This window comes from Macaca nemestrina, chromosome 9, assembly GCF_043159975.1.
Source record: "Macaca nemestrina isolate mMacNem1 chromosome 9, mMacNem.hap1, whole genome shotgun sequence".
Classification (NCBI taxonomy): Eukaryota; Metazoa; Chordata; class Mammalia; order Primates; family Cercopithecidae; genus Macaca; species Macaca nemestrina.
The window spans coordinates 44350249-44374628 of NC_092133.1; the positions used below are offsets into that span (position 1 = coordinate 44350249).

The 24380-nt window shown below is 39.7% G+C and overlaps 1 protein-coding gene across 5 annotated transcripts in view; it reads left to right on the top strand.

Moving 5' to 3' along the window:
* LOC105480594 (solute carrier family 16 member 12) overlaps window positions 1-16646 on the top strand; it is a 101065-nt gene extending 84419 nt beyond the window's left edge. For all 5 annotated transcript variants that reach the window (XM_011739707.3, XM_011739693.3, XM_011739717.3 and 2 more), the window contains 5 exons: window positions 2590-2693; window positions 5199-5342; window positions 7253-7832; window positions 10178-10437; window positions 13149-16646. In XM_011739707.3, the coding sequence (XP_011738009.2) occupies window positions 2590-2693; window positions 5199-5342; window positions 7253-7832; window positions 10178-10437; window positions 13149-13411 (1351 nt within the window). In that variant the 3' untranslated portion in view covers window positions 13412-16646. The remainder of the gene's footprint in view (window positions 1-2589; window positions 2694-5198; window positions 5343-7252; window positions 7833-10177; window positions 10438-13148) is intronic.
* The last annotated feature ends 7734 nt before the right edge of the window (window positions 16647-24380 follow it).

Here is a 24380-nt window from a genome sequence, read left to right on the forward strand (position 1 = left end):
TCTGATAGGCTTCCCTTTGTGGATAACCCGACCTTTCTCTCTGGCTGCCCTTAGCATTTTTTCCTTCATTTTAACCTTGGTGAATCTGACAATTAGGTGTCTTGGGGTTGCTCTTCTTGAGGAGTATCTTTGTGGTGTTCTCTGTATTTCCTGAATATGAATATTGGCCTGCCTTGCTAGCTTGGGGAAGTTCTCCTGGATAATATCCTGAAGAGTGTTTTCCAGCTTGGTTCCATTCTCCCCATCACTTTGAGGGCCACCAATCAAACATAGATTTGGTCTTTTCACATAGTCCCATATTTCTTGGAGCCTTTGTTCGTTTCTTTTTACTCTTTTTTCTCTAAACTTCTCTTCTCATTTCATTTCATTAATTTGATCTTCAATCGCTGATACCCTTTCTTCCACTTGATCAAATCAGCTACTGAAGCTTGTGCATACGTCACATAGTTTTCATGCCATGGTTTTCAGCTCCATCAGGTCATTTAAGGTCTTCTCTATGCTATTTATTCTAGTTAGCCATTCGTCTCATCTTTTTTCAAGGTTTTTAGCTTCCTTGCAGTGGGTTTGAACATCCTCCTTTAGCTTGGAGAAGTTCATTATTACTGAAGCCTACTTCTGTCAACTCGTCAAAGTCATTCTCCATCCAGTTTTGTTCCATTGCTGATGAGAAGCTGTGATCCTTTGGAGGAGAAAAAGTTCTCTGGTTTTTCAAATTTTCAGCTTTTCTTCTCTGGTTTCTGCCCATCTTTGCGGTTTTATCTACCTTTGGTCTTTGATGATGGTGACCTACAGATGGGGTTTTGGTGTGGATGTCCTTTTTGTTTATGTTGATGCTATTCCTTTCAGTTTGTTAGTTTTCCTTCTAATAGTCAGTTTCCTCAGCTGCAGGTCTGTCGGAGTTTGCTGGAGGTCCACTCCAGACCCTCTTTGCCTGGGTATCACCAGCAGAGGCTGCAAAACAGCAAATATTGCAGAACAGCAAATATTGCTGCCTTATCCTTCCTCTGGAAGCTTCGTCTGAGAGGGGCATCCGGCTGTATGAGGCGTCAGTCGGCCCATACTGGGAGGTGTCTCCCAGTTAGGCTACATGGGGGTCAGGGACCCACTTAAGGAAACAGTCTGTCCATTCTCAGAGCTCAAACACTGTGCTGGGAGAACCACTGCTCTCTTCAGAGCTGTAAGACAGGGACGTTTAAGTCTGCAGAAATTTCTGCTCCCTTTTGTTCAGCTATGCCCTGCCTCCAGAAGTGGAGTCTATAGAGGCAAGCAGGCCTCATTGAGCTGCGGTGGGCTCCACCCAGTTCGAGCTTTCAGCCATTTTGTTTACCTACTCAAGCCTCAGCAATGGCAGGCGCCCCTCCCTCAGCCAGGCTGCAGTCTCACAGTCTGATCTTGGACTGCTGCACTAGCAGGGAGCAAGGCCTCATGGGCGTGGGACCTTCTGAGTTTGGCATGGGATATAATCTCCCGGTGTGCTGTTTGCTAAGACCATTGGAAAGCGTAGTATTTAGGTGGCAGTGTCCCAGTTTTCCCGGTACAATCTGTCACGGCTTCCCTTGCCTAGGAAAGGGAAATCCCCTGACCCCTTGTGCTTCCCAGGTGAAGCAGTGCCCCACCCGGTTCAGCTCACCCTCCATGGGCTGCACCCACTGTCCAACCAGTCCCAGTGAGATGAACCAGGTATCTCAGTTGGAAATGCAGAAATCACCCATCTTCTGCATCAATCACACTGGGAGCTGCAGACCAGAGCTGTTCCTATTCGGCCATCCAGGAAATTTTCTATTTACATAGACTGTTTTTACAAAATAAGTTCTTACTGTATGGACTGTTTGGTAACTAACTTATTTTTTACTTAACACTATATTGCAAATTTATTTCCAAATCAATACATACAGATCAACATCATGATTTTTAAGATGTACTATTTTATTTTATTGATATGCCATAATTTATTTAACCAGTCCTTTATTGATGAACAGTCACATTAGTTATGATATTTGGCTATTCTCCAGAATATATCCTCTTATATATCTATTATTATTCTATCCCTCAGAATTTATCATTTTATATACATATATATAATTTTATAGACTAACCTAGTTCTCCAGAATATATCCTTTTATCTATCTATCTATCTATCTATCTATCTATCTATCTATCTATGAATCAATCATCAATATCACCTGATTATTTCCTTTATATAAATCCTAGAAATGACAATGCTGGTGATATATAATTCTTTATTGTCAAATCTTAATTTGTATAATAACCTCTTAGAAGAAGTTAGCAAAATACAAAAACAAATAAGAATCCATGTTCTTGACCTGCTTTTGTTTCCATAAAACCTTCTTTAGAGCAGTGGTCTTCACATCTACTTGGCTTTAGTATAGCCCATGTGGTGGTTGAACACTTGTTCTTCTTGTTCTCCAGCATGGCCCAAATGGTCAACTTCTGATTTCCCACTTATTATAGTCTAGCAATTAAAACCCTTGGAGACAGGACCAGCTAATTGAACCAGGCATTTTAAGTTCTGGCTCAAATGCATGCTCATTCACTTTTTGTATAAAATGCCTGCATTGTATTTTTCAGATGTATCTCAATTTTTTTTGTGGAGTTCCAGACATACTTCACTCAGGATTATGCACAAACGGCATGGATCCATTCCATTGTAGATTGTGTAACCATGCTCTGTGGTGAGTATCACTTGCTAGGATAGGGAATTACTGGCCACTGTTGAACTGCATATGACAATGACGTTCCACTGACTTTGATTACCAGTTTTTCCAAGTAGAAGGGCTACATTAAAAACTGGCCAGGACTATATAATATAAAGAAAAGATCAATCCTACCTTCAGCCAAAACCAACCAGACTTGCTCTTGTAATTAATGGTCTTCGCTGATGTCAGGTAGAACTGTTAGATAATACACTCAAAAGAACCCATAAGATTTGGTTCTTCCATATAGTGATAGGATGCTGAACATTCTAGAACCTGTACTGATTTTGGAAGCAATTTACAGTATATGCTTGGCTTCTCTCTTCCAAATGCTATGGCCTTCTCATTCTCCAGTTATGTAAATGGTTATCGATAGTACCATGAGCCATTTCTATACAGTAATGAGTGCCAACAGTGTTGTATCACATCTCAAGTCTTGGATTGCATTCTGTTCCTTTCCCAAGGACTTGACATTTGGCTCATGGATTTCATCTTTATCATGTATAAATCTTCATGCTTACAGAAGTATTGGGGAAGGATAGGATTATGTCATCATGAGATAAACATATTCATTATGGGTGTAATTTCATTCAAGAAACTCCAAACGTGTTATATAAGGCATATAGGGTGTTCTAGAAACGTATGGAATTAACATTCCATCTGTGTAGTAGAGGACAACAGACTTGGCATTTGTTTAAAATAAATTTCACACTCACATTATTAAACTGATGTCTTAGAGAGTTTCTAAGATTAAATCAAATTGTTTTTAGCTTAGACCCATTTAATCCATTCATTTAAATGAGTTCTGAGTATTTTAGGAAATGTTCATCTCTTCAAGCCATGTCTTAGTGGCAAAAGGGAAATAATACCTGTATTCAGTAACTCATAGTACCATTTTATTCCATTCTAGTACTGACTCATATTTCTTTTTGGAAAAAAATACACATACTCAGGAATCAGTTAAATTGTAACTGAAATGTATAATATTTGTTTAGTTGGGGGGAAGCTGAGAGCAGTTCTAAGACTAAAAGTAGATTTCATGAGAAGGCTAAATCAACTCTACTCTTTCAACTAATAAGAAGGTCTTAAGGGATCAAAAAATCATATATTTGAGTTTTAGAGCCTGTCTTTTTTTTTTAAACCACTTGATTTTCAGGGTCTCATTATTAGTCACAGCATTTGCATCAGCACACCAAAGAAGCCATGCTTGTCTTCTCAGAGGATAAAGGTGACTCATTTCCCTCATTTCTATCTTTTGGAGGATATTCATAATCTCCCAAATAGGGAGAAATGACCTTAGGTGACCAATATGGTCCCAATGACTGTGTGAAGCTTTGAGTAGGGTTATGTCAGAAGCAACATATTTAAATTCTATGCAAGATCAAGAGGCCTGTTGTAAGCAATTACCATATACCTACCTCCTCACCTTGTAACATAATATTAGAACATTAAAGTTCAGAGTATGGATGAGAGTCTGCAGAATCACATGTGGGACACCCATTGGGAACGGATCTGCTCTGTGATGAACAGAGAAGCTACCAGTTGAGTTGGCCCCCAGTTTCAGTCTGATCGATACGAAAATGATCATACTCTTCAAACACCTAGAAAATCAGCTCTTCTGATCTTGCTACTAAGAGTTACTGATGTCAGCATGAATTTTTCCTTAGAAGGAAACTCACATGCCTTCCTCACCCATCACTCCTGCCATTAGTCAGAGAGACCCAAAGAGTAAGGGGCAGAAATAACCTCACAATCAGTGTTAGGTGCTCTTGTTGGTGACCTTGGGCCATGCCATATACCCCTGAACTTCAGTTCCTTTTTGGCCTCTTCTGGCTTTACTTAATGTTCTATGAGCCTTGAGGTCAACATAATTCTGATACACTGGCTGGTAAGCCACAAATCGAGTGAGACCAACCAGAATGTCACCATGTGCATGAAGCATTTTGCTTAGATTTTCTGGGCTTTGATATCTCAACTACAGGGCCTGCTGAAGCCTGAAAACAGGGCCAGATTGTGAAACTTGTCTATGATCTCTCTCCCTGGTCTTTTACTGCATAACACTGCTGGTCACATGGTGTTATCCACTTTCTTTCTTCACCAATTAATTGTCACCATTATTGCTAATGATATATGATCAACACTATAGTAAGCATCCCTGTGCAAGTGACATGTAATTTAGAGAAAGTTGATCCACTGTTTAAAAAGCACCTTACAGTCCTGCCAGTATGACTATAATAGAATGAAGAGGAATGAGCCTTGAAATGCAGGTCAGGAGACTTGAGTTCTATTCCAGCCCTGCTGCTTATTGTCTGTGGGACCGTGGACAATCACTTCCTTTCTCTGGGCCTCAGTTTGCAAAGCTGCAGAATTAATAGGGTGGGCCCAATGCTTTAAAGGTTCTCTGCTCTGTCAATGCCACATCACAGCCTTTTCACAGTGCCCTCAAGGTCTTTCTGTTGAACCTATTTCTTATTGTTTTTGAAGCTCCACTTGGGAGTGTTGTCAGTAACCATTTATCCTGTCAAGTGGGAATCATGCTGGGTGGCTTGCTTGCATCTACCGGACTCATCCTGAGCTCATTTGCCACGAGTCTGAAGCATCTCTACCTCACTCTGGGAGTTCTTACAGGTAAGGGCACTTGGTACCACCTGTCTCATGCCACTCCATCCAGGGGGTTCCAAGCACATCAACAGAGAAGTAACTCATAAAATATTCATTTTGTTAGATGTATAATTTAGTTGACCTAGCTTATGTTTACCTACCTAGCAGTTAAACAGAGCTGGAAATGAGATTATATTACCCTAATGAAAATGCATCTCCACTTTAATTCAGCCAGATGGTAAAAGCAACTGCAGCTTTCTCTTTGGAATTAGTGTATGGCTGAGATTCTGTACTCAGAAGAAACAAGATATTACCCAGGGCAACGTGAATTTTCAGCAATGGTCATTCTTCCAACCATTGCCAAGACATTAAAATACTATTGACAGTCAATCTGAGTTGCTCCTGCTTTGTAATGAATATTGCTGTCTAATAAACGGGAGTTTCTAATTTTAAAAAAGCCCTTTATTGTGAATATTCTTATATTACACATTCTTTCTCAATGCTATAACTTTAGCAAATTATAATAAATCCCACGGGTAAAAAACAATATGTACAGTCAATAAATCACACTTACAGAGACGGCATAGGATCAAGATGAGTTGGCTGTGGGACTGCAGTAGGAGTTTGCCCATCACTCAAAGGGGTGTGGAGAGTAGTGCCAACTGCTGTCTGGGCATTGTGCCATTGGTGTGGCGTGAATAAGGTCAATAAAGGATGTAACCTCATAGTGAGGCTATAAATTTGGCTGTGTTAGCTAAAGAAGGTACATCCACCCCTAATAACCCAAAGAACCTGACTGCTGCTATGGTGACCAGTGGATCCCAGTTTACCAGGCACTGTCCTGGTTTTAACACTGAAAGTCCCACATCCAGAAACCCCTGAGTCCAGGCAACTCTGGGTTGCTGGCTACCCTACACTGCAGATGAAAGCAGGAGCTTCAGAAGGTGATTCTCTTTTTCCTTCTCTGACATTCTAGTTGCCATAAAATCCAGGCTCAAAGCCCCTCAGATTTTCTTTACTTAAGAAGTCATAGAAGTTGATCCTTTTTTATTTTTTTGAGACAGGATCTATCTGACTCTGTCCTCAGGCTGGAGTGCAGTGGCACAATCTCAGCTGCAACCTGTCTCCTGCGCTCAAGCCATCCTCCCCCTTCAGCCTCCTGAGTAGCTGAGACTACAGGCGCATGCCACCACACCTGGCTAATTTTTTTTTTTTTTCAGAGATGGGGTTTTGCCATATTGCCCAGGCTAGTCTCACTCCTGAGCTCAAGTGGTCTGCCTGCCTCAGCCTCCCACAGCGCTGGGATTACAGGCATAAGCCACTGCACCCAGCCCAAAAGTTGAAGGTCTCTAGAAAGCCTTCTCTAAAGCGTCAACATTTGTCTCCTGACCTTAAGAGATGTTTTCACATATGTGAAAATATACATTGCTATGTTCACATATAAAACTGGCATAATGTTTCCCAACTATGTAAAATTACCCTGGAATTTTAATAGTTGTATATGCTATTTGAATCCAAATTCCAGCGTGGTACAGATTATCAGTGTTGTGTCTTCATAGGCAGTGAAGAGTTGAGGCAATTGTCTGGATTATTTAAGTTAAAAAATGGAGGAGGTGATGAGTTTCTTTGGTTGACATTATCCAGATTTTCTAGTGAATTCCAATATAGTTCATATAATGCTTTTTGTGTTCTTCATTTAACTTTGTTTATGAAGTCACATTTCCTTAAGGGTGTTCTCCCTAAGAAGAAAGTCATGTATATTCTACATTTGCCAAATTGTGAATGACTGGTGAGGGGAGACTCATTTTAAGCTTGGTGTAAAAAGCAGATTTAAAAGCGTTTAATGAGAGGTCAGATTCTCTTTAAATCATTGTATTCTGAGATATCGTTGGCTGTTTATGGTACATCAGCACTCATAGAGTTCTCTTTATCCTCAGGTCTGGGATTTGCACTTTGTTACTCTCCAGCTATTGCCATGGTTGGCAAGTACTTCAGCAGACGGAAAGCCCTTGCTTATGGTATTGCCATGTCAGGAAGTGGCATTGGCACCTTCATCCTGGCTCCTGTGGTTCAGCTCCTTATTGAACAGTTTTCCTGGCGGGGAGCCTTACTCATTCTTGGGGGCTTTGTCTTGAATCTCTGTGTTTGTGGTGCCTTGATGAGGCCAATTACTCTTAAAGAGGATCACACAACTCCAGAGCAGAACCATGTCTGTAGAACTCAGAAAGAAGACTTTAAGCGGGTGTCTCCCTATTCATCTTTGACCAAAGAATGGGCACAGACTTGCCTCTGTTGCTGTTTGCAGCAAGAGTACAGTTTTTTACTGATGTCAGACTTTGTTGTGTTAGCCATCTCCGTTCTGTTTATGGCTTATGGCTGCAGCCCTCTCTTTGTGTACTTAGTGCCTTATGCTTTGAGTGTTGGAGTGAGTCATCAGCAAGCTGCTTTTCTTATGTCCATACTTGGAGTGATTGACATTATTGGCAATATTACATTTGGATGGCTGACCGACAGAAGGTAAAATTCATGAAACTACAATTGGTTCCCCACCAGGGGACTTTAAGCCTTGAGTTTCTCCTCAGCTCCTTACCCTGTAGAATACCTAGGTCTGAATAATGTTAATAAGTCTGCAGTATCTGAAGGCATCTCCCTTGCTGGTTCTTCTAGATCAGAGGTTGGCAAAATTTTCTGTAAAGGGACAGATAGTAAACATTTTTGGCTTTGTAGGCCAAGTGTTCTTCATCACAGCTATCCAACTCTGCTATTATAGTACAAAACAGCCACAGACAATATGTAAACAAAAGAGAGTGGCTATGTTCCAATAAGACTTTATGCAAACTGAAATGTGAATTTCTCTTATAATTTTCATGTGTCACAAAATATTGTTCTTTTGATTTTTTCCAACCATTTTTAAACGGAAAAACCATTCTTAATTCACAGGTAGTACAAAAAGAGGTCGTGGGCCAGATGTGTCTAAATTGCAGGAGCCTAGGGTAACTACAGGTTCTGGTGGTAGATTTAAGATTTAATTCCATCCTAAGATGAGTCAGTCCTCAAGCAAGGCAACTTCTGGCTGGGTGTGGTGGTGTTAGTTTATTTTGAACCACTCCTGACTGGCAATGGAAAAAGGAGCAGAATCCAATTCAGGCAGGAGGGCCAGGTGCAATGATAACACATTATCTGTAGCCACATATTTATGTTTGACAATGCAAATTGCAAATAATTTCCTTGTAATTGTAGGCTTAGAAACCAAAGTTATAAGAAATCTACGAAGTAATTTCTTCAGCAAATGCTCATCTGTTTGGACTGAAGAATGCAGGCTACTTATATTCTCCTAAATGGTGAACCATTCACACTTGAGAGGTGACTTGCAGAGCTAATACCATCATGTAGCTTCTCACAAATTATGTTTTTGGCAATTAATCAGGATCCAACTGCCATTCTCCAGTGTTATGAATATGATATTTAGTATTAATTGGACATTTGTAATGGTTAAAGAAGAAGGAGAAGAGCAAAGAGTACCTATTTTCACAATCAAATAACTCAGCAAGAAGGAGCCAGGTGTAGGTCTAATGGAGGCATCTCTAGTCTGAGGCATACTAGACCTAAGTTCTTGCACTGGCTCTGCTCCTTATTAACCCTGTAACCTACAGAAAGTCACCTAATCCTCAGATCCACATTGATCTCTCTCTGTAAAATGAGCCAGTGCAATATTTGCCTGTTGACCTTATTACTATTTTGTGAGGTTCAAATGAGGCTGTGAGTAGAAAAATGTTTGTAAAGCATAAGCTGTTGGAGCTGACATTATACAGAGTCTTTGAAATAATTCATATCATAGATGGGTTTGGAGTTATCAGGAAAATTAATGGGAATACCACTAAGACTTTGTCCTAGTCCAAGACCTCCATCATCTCTGGCAAACCATTTTAATGTCTTTGTATTACAGTTTCCCCTTTGTGTAACCACTTGGGTTATTGCGTATTTATATACCAATGGATAACATATCTAAAAGCATCTAATAAGGTAGACTGCTAGGAAAATTACCCTCTTGACCCTTTACGTCAAGCTTGTCCAACCTGCAGCCCATGGGCTGCCTGCGGCCTGGGATGGCTTTGAATGTGGTCCAATACAAATTTGTAAACTTTCTTACAACATTTTGAGATTTATGCACACACTCTTTCTTTATTTCTTTCTTTCTTTCTTTCTTTCTTTCTTTCTTTCTTTCTTTCTTTCTTTCTTTCTTTTTCTTTCTTTTTCTTTCTTTTTCTTTCTCTTTCTTTCTTTCTTTCTTTCTTTCTTTCTTTCTTTCTTTCTTTCTTTCTTTCTTTCTTTCTTTCTTTCTTTCTTTTTCTTTCTTTCTTCCTTCCTTCCTTTCTTTCCTTTCCTTTCCTCTTTCCTTTCTTTCTTTTTTTTTCATCAGCTATCATTAGTGTTAGTTTATTTTATGTGTGGCCCAAGACAATTATTCTTCTTCCAATGTGGCCCAGGGAAGCCAAAAGATTGGAGACCCCTGCTCTACATTTTATTTCACGACTACTTTCAGAGTAACCCTATGAGATAAGTAACCTTTCCATTTTATAGCTAAAGAAATTGAGTTAGGCAGGCAGTGAGTGGCAGAAATACTTTTAATATTCTACCTTTCTAATTTTGAAGCATATATTCTTTCTACCACACCATGCTTACTGGGGAGATGAATTCTTGCATTTGCAAAAAGGAAAGATAGGAAGACAACATAGATAACACACAATGGGAAAGCCATCTCTGTAAATAACTGCAGTGCTTACTGCTACATAGCCGTGGCTCTAAAGCTCTTTTACAGAATGTGTACATCCTGCACTCATTCTTGTTCTTCATATCAACAGGTGTCTGAAGAATTACCAGTACGTTTGCTACCTCTTTGCTGTGGGAATGGATGGGCTCTGCTATCTCTGCCTTCCAATGCTTCAAAGTCTCCCTCTGCTCGTGCCTTTCTCTTGTACCTTTGGCTACTTTGATGGTGCCTACGTGACTTTGATCCCAGTAGTGACCACAGAGATAGTGGGGACCACCTCTTTGTCATCAGCGCTTGGTGTGGTATACTTCCTTCACGCAGTGCCATACTTGGTGAGCCCACCCATCGCAGGTAAGTTTCCAGAGAGAAACCCCAACCACCTTTTCTCTTTGGCATATTGATGTGAAAACAGCAAACTCACATGCAGTCAATGAGAAGAATTGTCAAGAGAGTTGGGGAAGAGTGAAAGAGAAAAGGAACATATGAGCCCTCAAAACTATCTTGGTCCCACCTACATCCTTGTTTTATAATCTTCTTCCAACCAAGTAAGAATCTTAGCCTACCTGGAAAGAGTAAGTCCCAAATTAGGGTCTTGATTGCTTTCCATATTAATGATGGGAGCAGGGGGATGGAGCAGTTGTTTAGCTTTATAAATAAGTAGGGTGCATTCAGAGGGAAGTCTCAGGGGAGAACAGGATTCCAACAGGGGGCAGTGGGTGATGAGGCTGAAATTATAAATGCCAGTGTCATAGTGGAGTGTTTTGGGTGCCTGACAAAGGAACTGGGCTCTATTCTTCAGAGACTATGGATAGTATTAAAGTCTTTATGTAAAAGGATAATATGGTAAAGTGTATATGTTAGAAAATGTGATCTAGCAATTGATCTAGTAACTTAAGAGAGAGGTAGCTAAGATTCCATTCTAATGGTTTAGGAGGCAGCTGATAAAGGCCTAGCTAGGGCTGCTGCAGCAGAAATAAAGATGAGCTCTGGGGGCAAGGAGGAAGTTTTCAAAACAAAATTCAGTAGAATTTAGCATACAGAGGTGAATGAGAGATATAAGTCAAGGATGACTTAGAAAATAATGTCATGGTTGAGAAAATAAAGAAATTAGAGAAAGTGGCTTTGCCTGAAAAATAATGAATATGGTTTTTAGATATGTTGAGATTTCTGAAATATACAGGTAGAAATGCTCAATAGAGCTGTTTAAAGATGAAATATGGGCTTTAATGGATGGCCTGATTTATATAGAGATTTGGGAGTCATCATATAAAGCACCCAGAATGTTTTATAAACTCTAAAATGCTATAGAGTAAAGCATGATTAAACAAATAATTTGACAAATATTTATTGTATGCATTAAACAAGTAATTCAACAAGTATATATTGTGTGTGTAACTAGCATTGTGTTTATCATGCTGGAGAGACCGGAGTAAACAGGTTGGAACTTGTTTCTCCTTCCTAAAGCATGTGGTCTTACACCACCTGCATCAGAGTCTCCTAGGGACCTTATTAAAAATGCAGATTCCTTGACACTCCCACCTAGATCTGAATGTTGAGGATGAGTTCCAGAAATCTATATTTTCAAGCAGCTTTGTTTTGATGCTCATGCACGGTAAATATTGAGAATTACTGTTCCATATTATTATCTGCCTAAATTAAAACTGAGAGAGTGAACAAGGTCTCTGAAGACAGGCAAAAGAGAAATAACCCAAAACTTTGCCCAGAAAGAAGGCAGGAATTTTTTTGAGGAAGACACGGTTTCTGCTATTAGCTATTATTGTGAATAGACAGTTTCAGGCTATTTCCAAATCCAGCAATTGGGGTGGAATAAAAACAGCAAACTAGGGGAAATTGTGGCCGCTTCAGTGGTGCAGATGAAAAAATCCTGTTCAGTTTAAACTCCATGATGATCTTTATGTTTAATGCTCCATTTTTGAAAACTGCTCCCAAAATGTTCCCACGTCCTCCTTCCATAGCCTATTTTAGTGCTCACCAACCTTTAGAAACAGTGTCATCCTATCAAAGGTCACAGGACACAAATGAAATTGGGATTCATGAATCTTTTTTTCAGTTCGTGGCCTTCATTGGCAAATCAGACACGATACTCATTACTGGGAATTCGAGGATTAATTCTTATTGTATCATTTTCTTACTTATTTACCTTTCAAATAACAACTCTCTACTCGATCTTTTTTGTTTGGTGCTATAGAAATGCACAAGTAAATCAAACAATAACTAAAATATCTGAGAGCAGTTTAAATTCAGGAAATTTTGTGGGACTTATAACAACTTCTACATGCCATTTTCAACTAATGGATTTGAAGTGGGTAAAGAAGAAATCATATACTTCTCTGATGGGTTTTCTTGGCAGATAAGAAAGTTTGAAGGAATTTTTAAAACCTTGGTTAATTATAAAATAATTGCCTGATGAAGTATAATGTAACCCCTCTGGTTTTCTGTCATCGTGGCCCCTATTTTGCATATCATATGCCCAGTTTTCCTCAAAATGTAGAGCTGAGATAGATATTGAGATTAATTTGTTGCAACAAGAGATAAAGAAAAAAAAAGCTAGTTTGCATTTGTGATTTCTCAAATGGTCCAAAGTCCTGATTTTTCAAACTGGATAGAGTATAATGACTGAATCCAATTGAAAATGTGATACTGCTTTGAAGCATGTCATGTTACTCAAAGTAGTGTGTGGGTGCTGTGAATACTACTAGCATTTTTTACAAATACGTTCTTTTAACACCCTAGGTGAATTATTCCAATAATTTAAATGATGCTATTTTTATCTTTTTACCAGATTTCACGGGGTTAATAATAACTAATATTTACGTTGTGACTACTAAGTACATGATGCTCTTCCAAGCACTTCACATAACAACGATCAATTCACTCTAGAAGTTTTCCTGGAACACAGAATGTGTTTTTCAGTTGCTGCACAAAATTACAATGGTGGCGCTGTTGATCTATAATTACCCTTGCAAAGTATTAGAATTTGAGAGTGGGTAAGCAATTGAATTTTCAACTTAACAATATCATTTTGCTGTTGTTTGTTACAGGATGGCTGGTAGATACCACTGGCAGCTACACTGCAGCATTCCTCCTCTGTGGATTTTCAATGATATTTAGTTCTGTGTTGCTTGGCTTTGGTAGACTTGTAAAGAGAATGAGAAAAACCCAGCTGCAGTTCATTGCCAAAGAATCCGATCCCAAGCTGCAGCTATGGACCAATGGATCAGTGGCTTATTCTGTGGAGAGAGAATTAGATCAGAAACATGGGGAGCCTGTGACTACAGCAGTGCCTGGCTACAGTCTCACATGACCAATGGCCTTGAGCCCCAGAATCTTCAGATTTGAGAGAGGTGTGGGGCCAGCAGATTCTTCGTGTTTCTGAAACTTTTTATTTTGGCAGAAGTATTGCCTTCCAAGGAAACTATTATTATTGTTTTGTTAACATATTAATATTTATAAGGGAAAATAGCACATAATAAGGAAAGCTGGACTAGCCCAGAGGCTTCTCATTTGGGATTTGTACTCATAACTGAACTCATATCTTTTGGTCAATGGGCATAGCTCTGTGAGAAATGTAAGGACACAGCTGATATAATTAGCTGTAATTAGGGATAATTTCAACGCATAACCAAAGCAGATGACACTGGGCAGCAGCTTTGTCCCAGTCTCAGCCCCTTCATGTTCCCTCCTCAGAAAGAAAATGGAAGCATTAACATGTAGCTTTGCTAACCTTGTTCTGATTAGAGAAAGGAGGTCAGCTTGGGTGTGGTGGTGAAGAGTGAAGATGCCATACCTTTTTCATGGTGGAGTTTCTCATTAGGGTTTTACCTGGGGTTGTTAAAAGAATACTTGAGATTCTTCAAAAGGTGGTGATTAATATAGAAAGAAACTCTTATTTTTTTCTCTCTTAGTCTTGCAGCCAGCCCTTGCCTCTGCCCAAGGGTAGGCACCACTATGAGAATCCAAATAATCATGGAGTGCCATGGTTGGAATAGATCTCAAAGGGTGGCTGGTAAGATCTATTTGAAATTGTCCACTGGAAACTGAAAGCTCTTTTCCTAAGACCGGGTTCCAGGCTCTCACCTTTGTTACCATCACACATAATACTTACTCTAAATTTAGCAGAACACGCTTAGTCACAAGGACAACCTCTCAATCTTACCTGAAATGTTAACACCAAAACTTCTCATTTTTTACCTTCAGAGAAAAAGCTCTTATTTAAACTGCAGACGCATTCCTGTTAGGATGAAAAAATGTTGGCAGTATTCCAGTTGGGCAGGAAATGAATTCTTGAATCAGCAGGTCTCTGGTGAGAGTTTTCTTTGCAGATCAGACATTTAGTTTTATCATTACCCAAAAGAGGATAGGAGGGGGTCAGTTATCTGAACAAATATTATGCTAGAGATATTCTGAAAGTGAGATTCCTTTCTCCTTGTGTTAATTCTTGTTCCACTGTCCACTGCTCTTCATCTCTTTGTGGATAATAATTAGAAATCTACTCATTGGATTAGAAGTTGATTCATTCTCAAATACTCCACTTTTCTATGGTTTGGGATAATTTCTGAGTCTTCAGATTGAAGAGGGAAGGCATGGAGGGAAGAAAAAGTCCAGATCCCCCAGCTTGTCTCCAACCATTTTAAATCCAAAGGATTATAATCCTGAATCTCACATCATGTCACACCTGTATATAGGGGCAAATTATGCAATCACCTTTAATTATCAGGAGTTTAAAATCCAAATGTTAAGGAACTGTTTTGACCCTGAAGCCCATTTAATCCACTGTCCCCTACAAGGCCTCACAAGTGCTGAGGAAAAAAAAAAAAAAAAAACCAACCAGCAGTGAGGAGGATCCTGGGTTACTGTGTATGCTCAGCAAGAGAGTTTGCCTATACCTTGATTATTTCATAAAATCACATGTTAGTACATTGCTTTCAGAATGAAATACTGACTTGATTTGATAGGAGAAAATGGTAATATTTCATGTTGTTTTCCAAAGAGAAATGTAAATGTTATCTGTTATCTCCTTACATAGTTTAATAATTTGGTTTTGAAGCCCACACTGGACTGAAAAGAATTTACTTTTCATTGACTTTGTTATTTGCAATTTTAAAAATATTTGGAGCTGGGCATGGTGGCTTACGCCTGTAATCCCAGCACTTTGGGAGGCTAAGGCGGGCGGATCATGAGGTCAGGAGATCGAGACCATCCTGGCTAACATCGTGAAACCCCGTCTCCACTAAAAATGCAAAAAATTGCTTGGGCATGGTGGTGGGCGCCTGTAGTCCCAGCTACTCGGGAGGCTGAGGCCAGAGAATCACTTGAACCTGGGAGGCGGAGGGTACAGTGAGCCAAAATCATGCCACTGTACTCCAGCCTGGGCAACAGAGAGAGACTCCATCTCAAAAAAAAAAATATATATATATATATATGTGTGTGTGTGTGTATATATATATATATTTATATTTGAAAGATATCTGTAAAACGTCAAAGTTAAAACGACGTTATATCTGTTTGGAATAGCACTTTGCCCTAAATATCATTTTTTTGAATTTCAAGCCTAAAGATTTTTAAAAATATGAATAGTTACAAATATTCTTATACATATTTTTTCATCGTGATCACAACAAAATTTTGTTTATGTGGTTCTGCAATATAATTTCTGTGAAGTATTGTAAGTATGCAAAATGAGCATAGTGATCAGAACTTTTAAAGATTTTGTGTAAAAACATTTCGGAGATTTGACTTTATACGTGCATAGATTTGCATTTTACTTTCCCTTTTGAAGCAGCATTTTTAGAAAATTCGTAAGAAAAATGTACATCTTAAGGTCTACTATTTTACATTTCTACACAGAATTTTGGTGTTAATGTTCCATGTGTCTATACTGTTTATTTCAAAACTGAGAAATTCATGGGAATGATGTATTTTGTGGAATCAAGAACAAAATTATAGTGGGATAATTTTACATCTTAAATATTTCTTTCTACTACTGTAAGCTCTACTTTGGGATTATCTGAGTAGAAAATCAGAAGACATTATCTAACTTTATAGATACACTGTATGATTGGGCTCTTTGTTCAGATTGTAATTTCATTAATAGATGAAATATTTATGCTAATATTTTCTTATTTCAAAAGCAAAATAAAATGAGTTTATTGTCCTGTGTTTGGAAAGACATTTTTCCCTTGGACAAGAGGTTTGGATTGGATGGTGAGTGGGCCTGTCTGGATCATGGTAAGATGTGGTCAGCATTTTAAGATATGTTAAGTAATCAAATGATTTAGAAAAACCAAAAGTCTTTATTAAGTTTTTCCAACGTGTGAGCTATTATGCCAGCTACTTCCTATGCATTGTCTCATTTAATCCCCATAGTGACTTCTATCATTATTGTTTTGGAGGTGTGGAAAATGAAGCACCAGTTCCCAGAGCTCAGTATCCACTGCACTCCTCTAGTGTGAAATCCTGTAAAACTGGGATGCTGCTGATTCTGAAGCCCTGTGTCCTTCCCCTGTGCCTACTTGAATCATCTTATGTGGGTTCAAGAAGATGTTGGGAAACAGATGCTCCCTTGGACAGATAAAATCCTTTGGATTATGCTTCAATCGTCTAATCAATATTGAAGGAAGATTCTAGATTGGAGATTTGCAAGAGTTTTCCCAAGAGGATCTCTCAAAACCACTACTTCCAGGCTCAGTGGTTTAATTTGCTGCCGATTGATCCAGGCTTCTTTTGGGGAGCATTTAGGGTTGAGGGGGTGAATTGGGGAGCATACTTTGTCCCAAAAGTGAGCTAGTTCCACTGTTTGCCTTCCACATTACCAAAGTCAGGCTTTCTCAGGAGTTGAGTTCTTCTTGAAGTGCCTTCACCATTGCCAGTGATAATGAAAATGGTAATGTCTGTTAGGCACTCCCCTTCCTGGTCCCAGTAGGTCTAATTCTGAAATTGTTTACTGAAATGAAATAGTACAAATTCGGCTGGGCGCAGTGGCTCACGCCTGTAATCCCAACACTTTGGGAGGCCAAGGCGGGTGGATCACCAGGTCAGGAGATCGAGACCATCCTGGCTAACACGGTGAAACTCCATCTCTACTAAAAATACAAAAAATTAGCTGGGCGTGGTGGTGGGCGCATGTAGTTTCAGATACTCGGGAGGCTGAGGCAGGAGAATGGCGTGAACCCGGGAGGCAGAGCTTGCAGTGAGCCGAGATTGGCCACTGTACTCCAGCCTGGGCGACAGAGCGAGACTCCGTCTCAAAAAAAAAAAAAGAAAAGAAAAAAAGAAATAGTACAAATTCAGGGTAGATATCTGAGTTTCTTTCCTCACACTTGAAAGTTTGAGTTAAAAAAATGTTTTTTAAAAAACATTTTAAAAAACGTAAAAAATGTTTTAACTCTGTCAAAGAATAGATTTTCATATCTGTTACCAGCACAGCTACCAATGACAGATGACTGAGGTTTTGTCCCATAGCACAGAAAACTATTTGGTTGGGGGAGTGGGACGATACTAAATAATGATAAAAGGACTGACACTTAAGATAAGACGTTATGGTACTTTTCAAACATATACAAAAGTAGAATGAATAGTGTAAAGAACTTGAGGTACCTATTCCCCCACATCTACAATTATCTACCCATTATCCTCTCCCTTGATGAAGCAATTTGAAATATATTAACATGTGCACAGCTCATGTTTCCTTCAGCTGCCAGGGAATACCTGAACTTGGCAAGAATAATTTGTTCATGCTAACGGGGACACATGTGGTTAGTATCACCTATTAATGAGCCACATCATTACTTACAAAGCTGATTCGGGCCCTTTTCTTGCTATGGGCTTTGAGTATCAATTGAAGATTAAAATTTTCTCCTTCTCACCCTAGCACACTAACGGGTCTATCTACCTGAGGCCCAGGGCTGTATTAAATAAGTTAAAAGGGCCTTTTATTTTTCTTTTCTCTCTCTCTCGTGACCCAAGAGAGTCAAACCAATAAAAAGGGATTTAGAGGTTTAGTTGAGAGTGATCATTATTACTCTCATTATTGCTCTTAATTGTTTAAGGGTCAGAGGTCTTTTTGAGGGATCTGGGAACTAAGATTGGTCTAGAATTAAATAAAAAGCAGTTTATTTTTGAGGGTTGAGTTGGCATTAAAAGGCTTTAGAATTAGCATTTCAAATGTAGCTCTTTTCAAGTTTTTCCATAAATGTTTCTTTTGTGATGACAAGTTAGACCTTTTCCCACTGACCAGTGTAATGATAGAAGAGTTCTCAAGGACCTTGTACTATGAAAGATGAAGACCTGTGCTCATTCTTGGATAGCTTATTTTTGCAATTGGGGGCAGAGCAAGGTGTGGGTATGGGTCAATGTGAGCATTCAGTGCCCACACTGGACCTACGAGGTCACACAGGGTGTGGTTCCTGTCCTTAGGCTACATCCCCCATCCTCTACTACACTCTAGTGCCCAGTTTTTCTATCAGTTCCTCCAAGCACCAAGCCTCCCCTTTCTACCCCCGACCTTGGGGCATTTTGCATATGTTGATCCCTGTGATCACTCTCTTCTCATATTTTGGGCCTCAGTTTAAATGTCACTGCCCTAGAGAGTCCATCTTTAACCACTGCCCTTATCTAAATTATACATTCCTCCCCCGCCAGTACCACCCACATTCTACATGCTCATAGCATTCTGTTATTTTCCTCCAAAGAACATCTTTTAGTTACAATCATATATATTGATGTGTGTTTTTATTTTTAAATTTCGTCTGCTCCACAAAACCACAAGCTTTCTGAGGACAGGGATCATACTCACTCATTCACTATTTAGAGCTGTGCCTGACCCAGAGTAGGCATTCGATGAATACTTGGTGAATGAATAAATGAGTGTAAAGAACAAATAAATGAAAAAACTGCTAAGGAGAATTGTAACATTAGCGAGGGTGGGGCGGATTGAAGGGTTGGGGTGCAGGTTTGTTTGGGTACAAATTGCTCTTGTACCCAGAACAGATAGGATACATTAGATTTGGTGTGTCTAAATAGGACACCTTGTTAGAAGTGTCACATAAACACTAGAAGCTGTGGAACATTGACCATTATGGAGCAGGTTTTGGAAAGGGAATAAAAGTGGCAAAGAGAAGAGTTGATCAAAAGATACTAAATAACAAACTTTTGATTGAGGCCTGAATGTAAAAAATGATACTACTGTGTTCAACCCAGACAGGCTTAATTAAATAGCTATTGTGCACAAATGAATGGAAACCCCAGGGAAGAGGAACTGTTCACACAAGGGAGCCCTGGAACGTTGGGAAAAGGTAGATTGCACATGCCTCAAACATGAAAAGATGGGGTTTCAGTTACAGGCACCACACAAACTGCTTTTACACGAAATCTTTATGCCAGGGTTTTGCCAGGTGCAGGAGATGTTTCTGACTGAAATATTTGTCCTGACCAGATGTATGGCTGCCCCTAACTCATAGGGCATTGTTGAAAATTAGACAGTATGCTGGCAGACTTTTTTAAGAGATGGTGAAAGGAGTTAAGCAACCGACTATTTATCAAGCACCTCTTTGGAATCTGGAACCATGTTATATATATGGTGGAGAATTAAAAATACATATGGCACCCCCTTCATGATCTCAAGTTTACTGCCTAATTGGTAAATTGAAACCAACTCAGGTTAGAATAACACCAAGAAGTTACTAAATATTGACCTGAGGCTAAGGGCATGTGTAAGTACTTTGAGGGTTAGGAGAGGAAGAATTCACAATGGGTGAAGAAATTGGATTCTGGGGAATCTGAAGACAGGATTGAACAGATTGGAATCAGCCCTTACTTTTTTCAGGGCAAGAGGCTGGGAGTGAGGGAAAGAGATGTGAGACAGCTGCTTTGTGTGGCTCCTTAAGGTTTCAGCAGGCATCTCAAGCCAGTGCAGAACCAAGCACACGTGGACGTTAATGTTCTGATGATGGGTCCATAAAGATGTCTGGGACTTTTGGGGATTGAAGTTGCCTTCTTTAAGTACAAAGCAGGGATTTTCAGGGTATGGGGTTATAATTCAATATTCATCTCTCAACTGTAGAGTGTCATTCTCAAGGATCCAAAGTTTGAACAGCAGGAAAAGCATTTTAAAATTGACATCTTATGCAGCGCTGCCATCTGCTGGAATTAGCAAGCACACTTCCCAGGAGTAGGGGATCTCCAGTTGTTCAACTCCCCAAGGCCTGCCTTAGCACAGACATTCAAGTTTGTTATTGTTTCCTCCTCTTCCAACTCCCCCTTGCTGGTTACCCATCCCACATTTATCCTGTTCCTCTTGCAAGTATAAATACTGGGATAAAGATGCTGTGTTGCAGTTTTCAGCTTTTGGTTACCTATATCAGTTCTGCAACATGGAGTATCAAAGTTAATATGAATGACGATTTTGACTGGCTTGACTAGGGATAGTCATTGGTAAAACATAATGTTAAAAAAATTTGGAGTCCTCTGCCTTTCTCAGGAACCCAGATTGTCAGCCTTCTCCCATTCTTGTTCCCACTGTGACCCCTACTAATGTGTTAATTTATTTGTTGTGAGTTGATAAAGGAGTTAAAGTGTGAGACACAGAATCTCAAACATATATCAGAAGCCAAATGTTAGAAAATGTTGAAACCGGCCGGGCGCGGTGGCTCAAGCCTGTAATCCCAGCACTCTGGGAGGCCGAGACGGGCGGATCACGAGGTCAGGAGATCGAGACCATCCTGGCTAACACCGTGAAACCCCGTCTCTACTAAAAATACAAAAAACTAGCCGGGCGAGGTGGTGGGCGCCTGTAGTCCCAGCTACTCCGGAGGCTGAGGCAAGAGAATGGCGTAAACCCGGGAGGCGGAGCTTGCAGTGAGCTGAGATCCGGCCACTGCACTCCAGCCCGGGCTACAGAGCAAGACTCCGTCTCAAAAAAAAAAAAAAAAAAAAAAAAAAAAAAGAAAATGTTGAAACCGAATGATATAGAAGGATGGATTCCATGTGGATTTGAAAACATCAAATATCAGATTATACTGTACAGCAATAATGACAAAGTTAGTGATTAAATTTACTTTAAATGTGTAGTGCATGTGAAATTATGTGGGGATGCTATTTATTTATAACTGAAATTGCTTTCAAAGGAGAATGGATCATGTTAAAATGAAAGTTCTTATGTAGAACTAAGCAACTCAATGAATTTGGTTACTCATCGGTGGGTTTGTGACTGAGTATGAGGATAAGAGAACAGAGTTGCTCTGTTTAAGAAAAATGGAAGAATGGTTTTGAGGGAGAAGAGGAGACACAGGGAAAGAGGCAAAGCTCAGAATAATGGAAAGAGGCAGGAATATCAATAAATGGTTGGGGATCTTTCCTTCTTTTCTTCTTTCTTTGCTCCCTCCATTCTTTTTTGTTTCCTTTCTGTCTCCCCTCTCCCAATATTCCACCCTCTCACTTCTCTCCCTTTTTCTTCCTGAAAAACAGAGATTACCTAATATTAACTTTAAAGTTGTAGATTTTTCTGTCTCCTCAGATCTTCTCAATAAAGGGTTTTTATATAGAAATGACCTGTAAGTGATTTGGGTTTTGGTGTTTGTTCAGTTTTGATATTTGTTGTTGTTTGTTTGCTTTGGTGAGATTTGCTGGAGTTGATGTGGTATGGAAAGGAAAAGCACGTGAAGAGAGATGAAGTTACTCTTGAACCAAATTAATATTTAATAGAATTAGGGACTCACAGCCATGTTCCAAAGTCCATGGCCTGGAGGCTCAAGGCAAACTCAGGGGATGTTAAAGCGCAGGTGACCCTAGCCCTAGTTGTTACATGTGTTCCAGCGCCCTCCACCCCTCCTCATCCCCCACCCCTTCCCTTTCCTTTTTAAACTGACAAATAAAAATCACATATATTTATCATGTACAACATGTTTTAAAATATGTATACATTGTGGAATGGCCAAATCCAACTGTCTCCTTGCCTTCTTATTTTGCTCTCCACACTGGGTGAGGGTCTGATGCTGGTTGGTCTTTGCACAAGGGATATATCCTTCCTTCCAAGGATGAAGGACTGGGTATGTATTCTGGCTTCTAATTGTTTACTGGTTCTTCAATCTTCCAAAATACACAGCTTCCTTTTGTGAGGAATTTATTCCAAATCTTTGAATTCCAAAATCCAGTTCTAGAAACAAAACATCGCTTAGATCTGTATCTTTTCAGTCTCTATTTTTCTGCTATGGTTTGAATGTTTTTGTCTCCTCCCGATTCATGGATTGGAAGCTTAATCTCCAATGCAACAGTATTAAGAGGTGAGACCTAAGGAGAGATGTTCCTGAGGGCTTGGTCCACATGACTAGACTAATGCCCTTATCAAAAGGGCTTGCAGGAGTGGGTTCTTGCTCTCTTCTGCTTTTCTGCCGTGTGAGGAACAGAGTTCCTCCCTTCCAGAGGATGCAGCATTCAAGGTGACATCTTGGAAGCACAGACCAGGCCCTCACCAGACACCAAACCTGCCAGCTCCTTGATCTTGAACTTCCAGTCTCCAGAACTGTGAGAAATAAATTTCTGATTGTTAAAATTACTCAGTCTCAGGTATTCTATTATAGCAGCACAACAGAAACTAAGACTATTTCCCTTACCTCTCTTCCCCCTTCTCTTTTCCAAATCAAATATTATAACATTGGAAAGATTTATTTATTTATTTATTAGACAGAGTCTCCCTCTGTCGCCCAGGCTGGAGGAGCGCAATGATGTGATCTTGGCTCACTGCAACCTCTGCCTCTTGGGTTCAAGTGATTCTTGTGCCTCAGCCTCCCAAGTAGCTGGGGTTACAGGTATGTGCCACCATGCCCAGCTAATTTTTGTAATTTTAGTAGAGATGGGGTTTTGCCATGTTGGCCAGACTAGTCTCGAACTCCTGGCCTTAAGCAACCTGTCTGCCTTAGCCTCACAAAGTGCTGGGATTATAGGCATGAGTCACCACACCCAGCCATGTTTTGTTCTTTAATCATAATTACTGATCCAAAAAGTTGAAGAACAATAAATGACATTTATATTATGTAAACATTATTTACATATTAGCCAATTAGAGTCCTCTAATTACATTTTTTACACACCCAGCCAATTAGAGTCCTCTAATTACATTTCTTTCACTAGATGTGTCAGTTTGATCTAAGATGGGATGTTGAACGTGCAAGAAATGTATTTGGGGAAACACCTCTGAGAAAAAATGGGAAGAGAGCAGACAGAGGCTGGGAGAGCCATCCAACTGTGATGCAGGTCTGACCCCATATGTAGGGGAGAGAGAAGGAAGAAAAGTTGGGTAAAAACCTCTTAGATTACAGTATTGTTTTAAGGAACATTTGGCAAGGCTGGTGGGGAGTCCTTGAGCTGAAATTGCTCATCAGAGGAGTACTGCATCTCTCAGGAGAGGGCATGACTTAGTATCCTTGCCACACTGGGAAGCATGGCCTCAGTGTAAATGTAGTGATAGATTTCAATGTGTAGAGATGGGACCTCCAGACAATTATAATCCCTGTAGCTAGAGATCTGAGAGGTGCTTCTCATTGCTACCACATTAGGGTTACAATGTTATTACACTTGAACTACTCAAAGGAGACTGTTCCAATTGTCAAGGCCAAATGGATTTTCACTTCTTGTAATTTGCCAATTATATAAAAACTTGCCACATTGTTTTATAGTTCCGTCATGTTCTTTAATCTCAGTAATGAACATATTCCATAAAAGGACTCTCCTTGGGCCTGCCTGTGTTATAGTTGATGTCACATAAGCATAGTCATATCACGGCCAGATAAACTCTGTCAATTGATGTTTAGCCTACAACAAATGATTCCCGGTAGAAACTATAAAATGGGCGTAAGTGCTACTGAACCAGCAGCCAGGAGAAAGAAATTATGGTCCACAAATTAGTTGTGATATCTTAAGTCATATCACCAGTTCTGGTGTCAATTTTCATATCAATAAAGTTGGTTGGAGTAGGGATTTTCTCAAGGTTCTCCTGATTTTAAAGTTCTGTGTTGTCTACAAGGTTGTTCCTGAACTGAAGTAATCTGCATCGTTGACTCAACCTAGAAAGAAACAGTGACAGTTTATATTGCTTTTGAAACTCTGGCTGATAGCATGTGATCAACTGCTAAGACTATTTGGGCACCCAGAGAGGACAGCAAATATCTTTAAGAGCTCCATGACGGGAAGCCAGTTTTTCTGCCAGCTGATTTGTCATTTGTTGAAAGGACTTTTCTCAGCTTTTATGAGTCAGGGAGAGTACCTTTAGTGCTGAATGA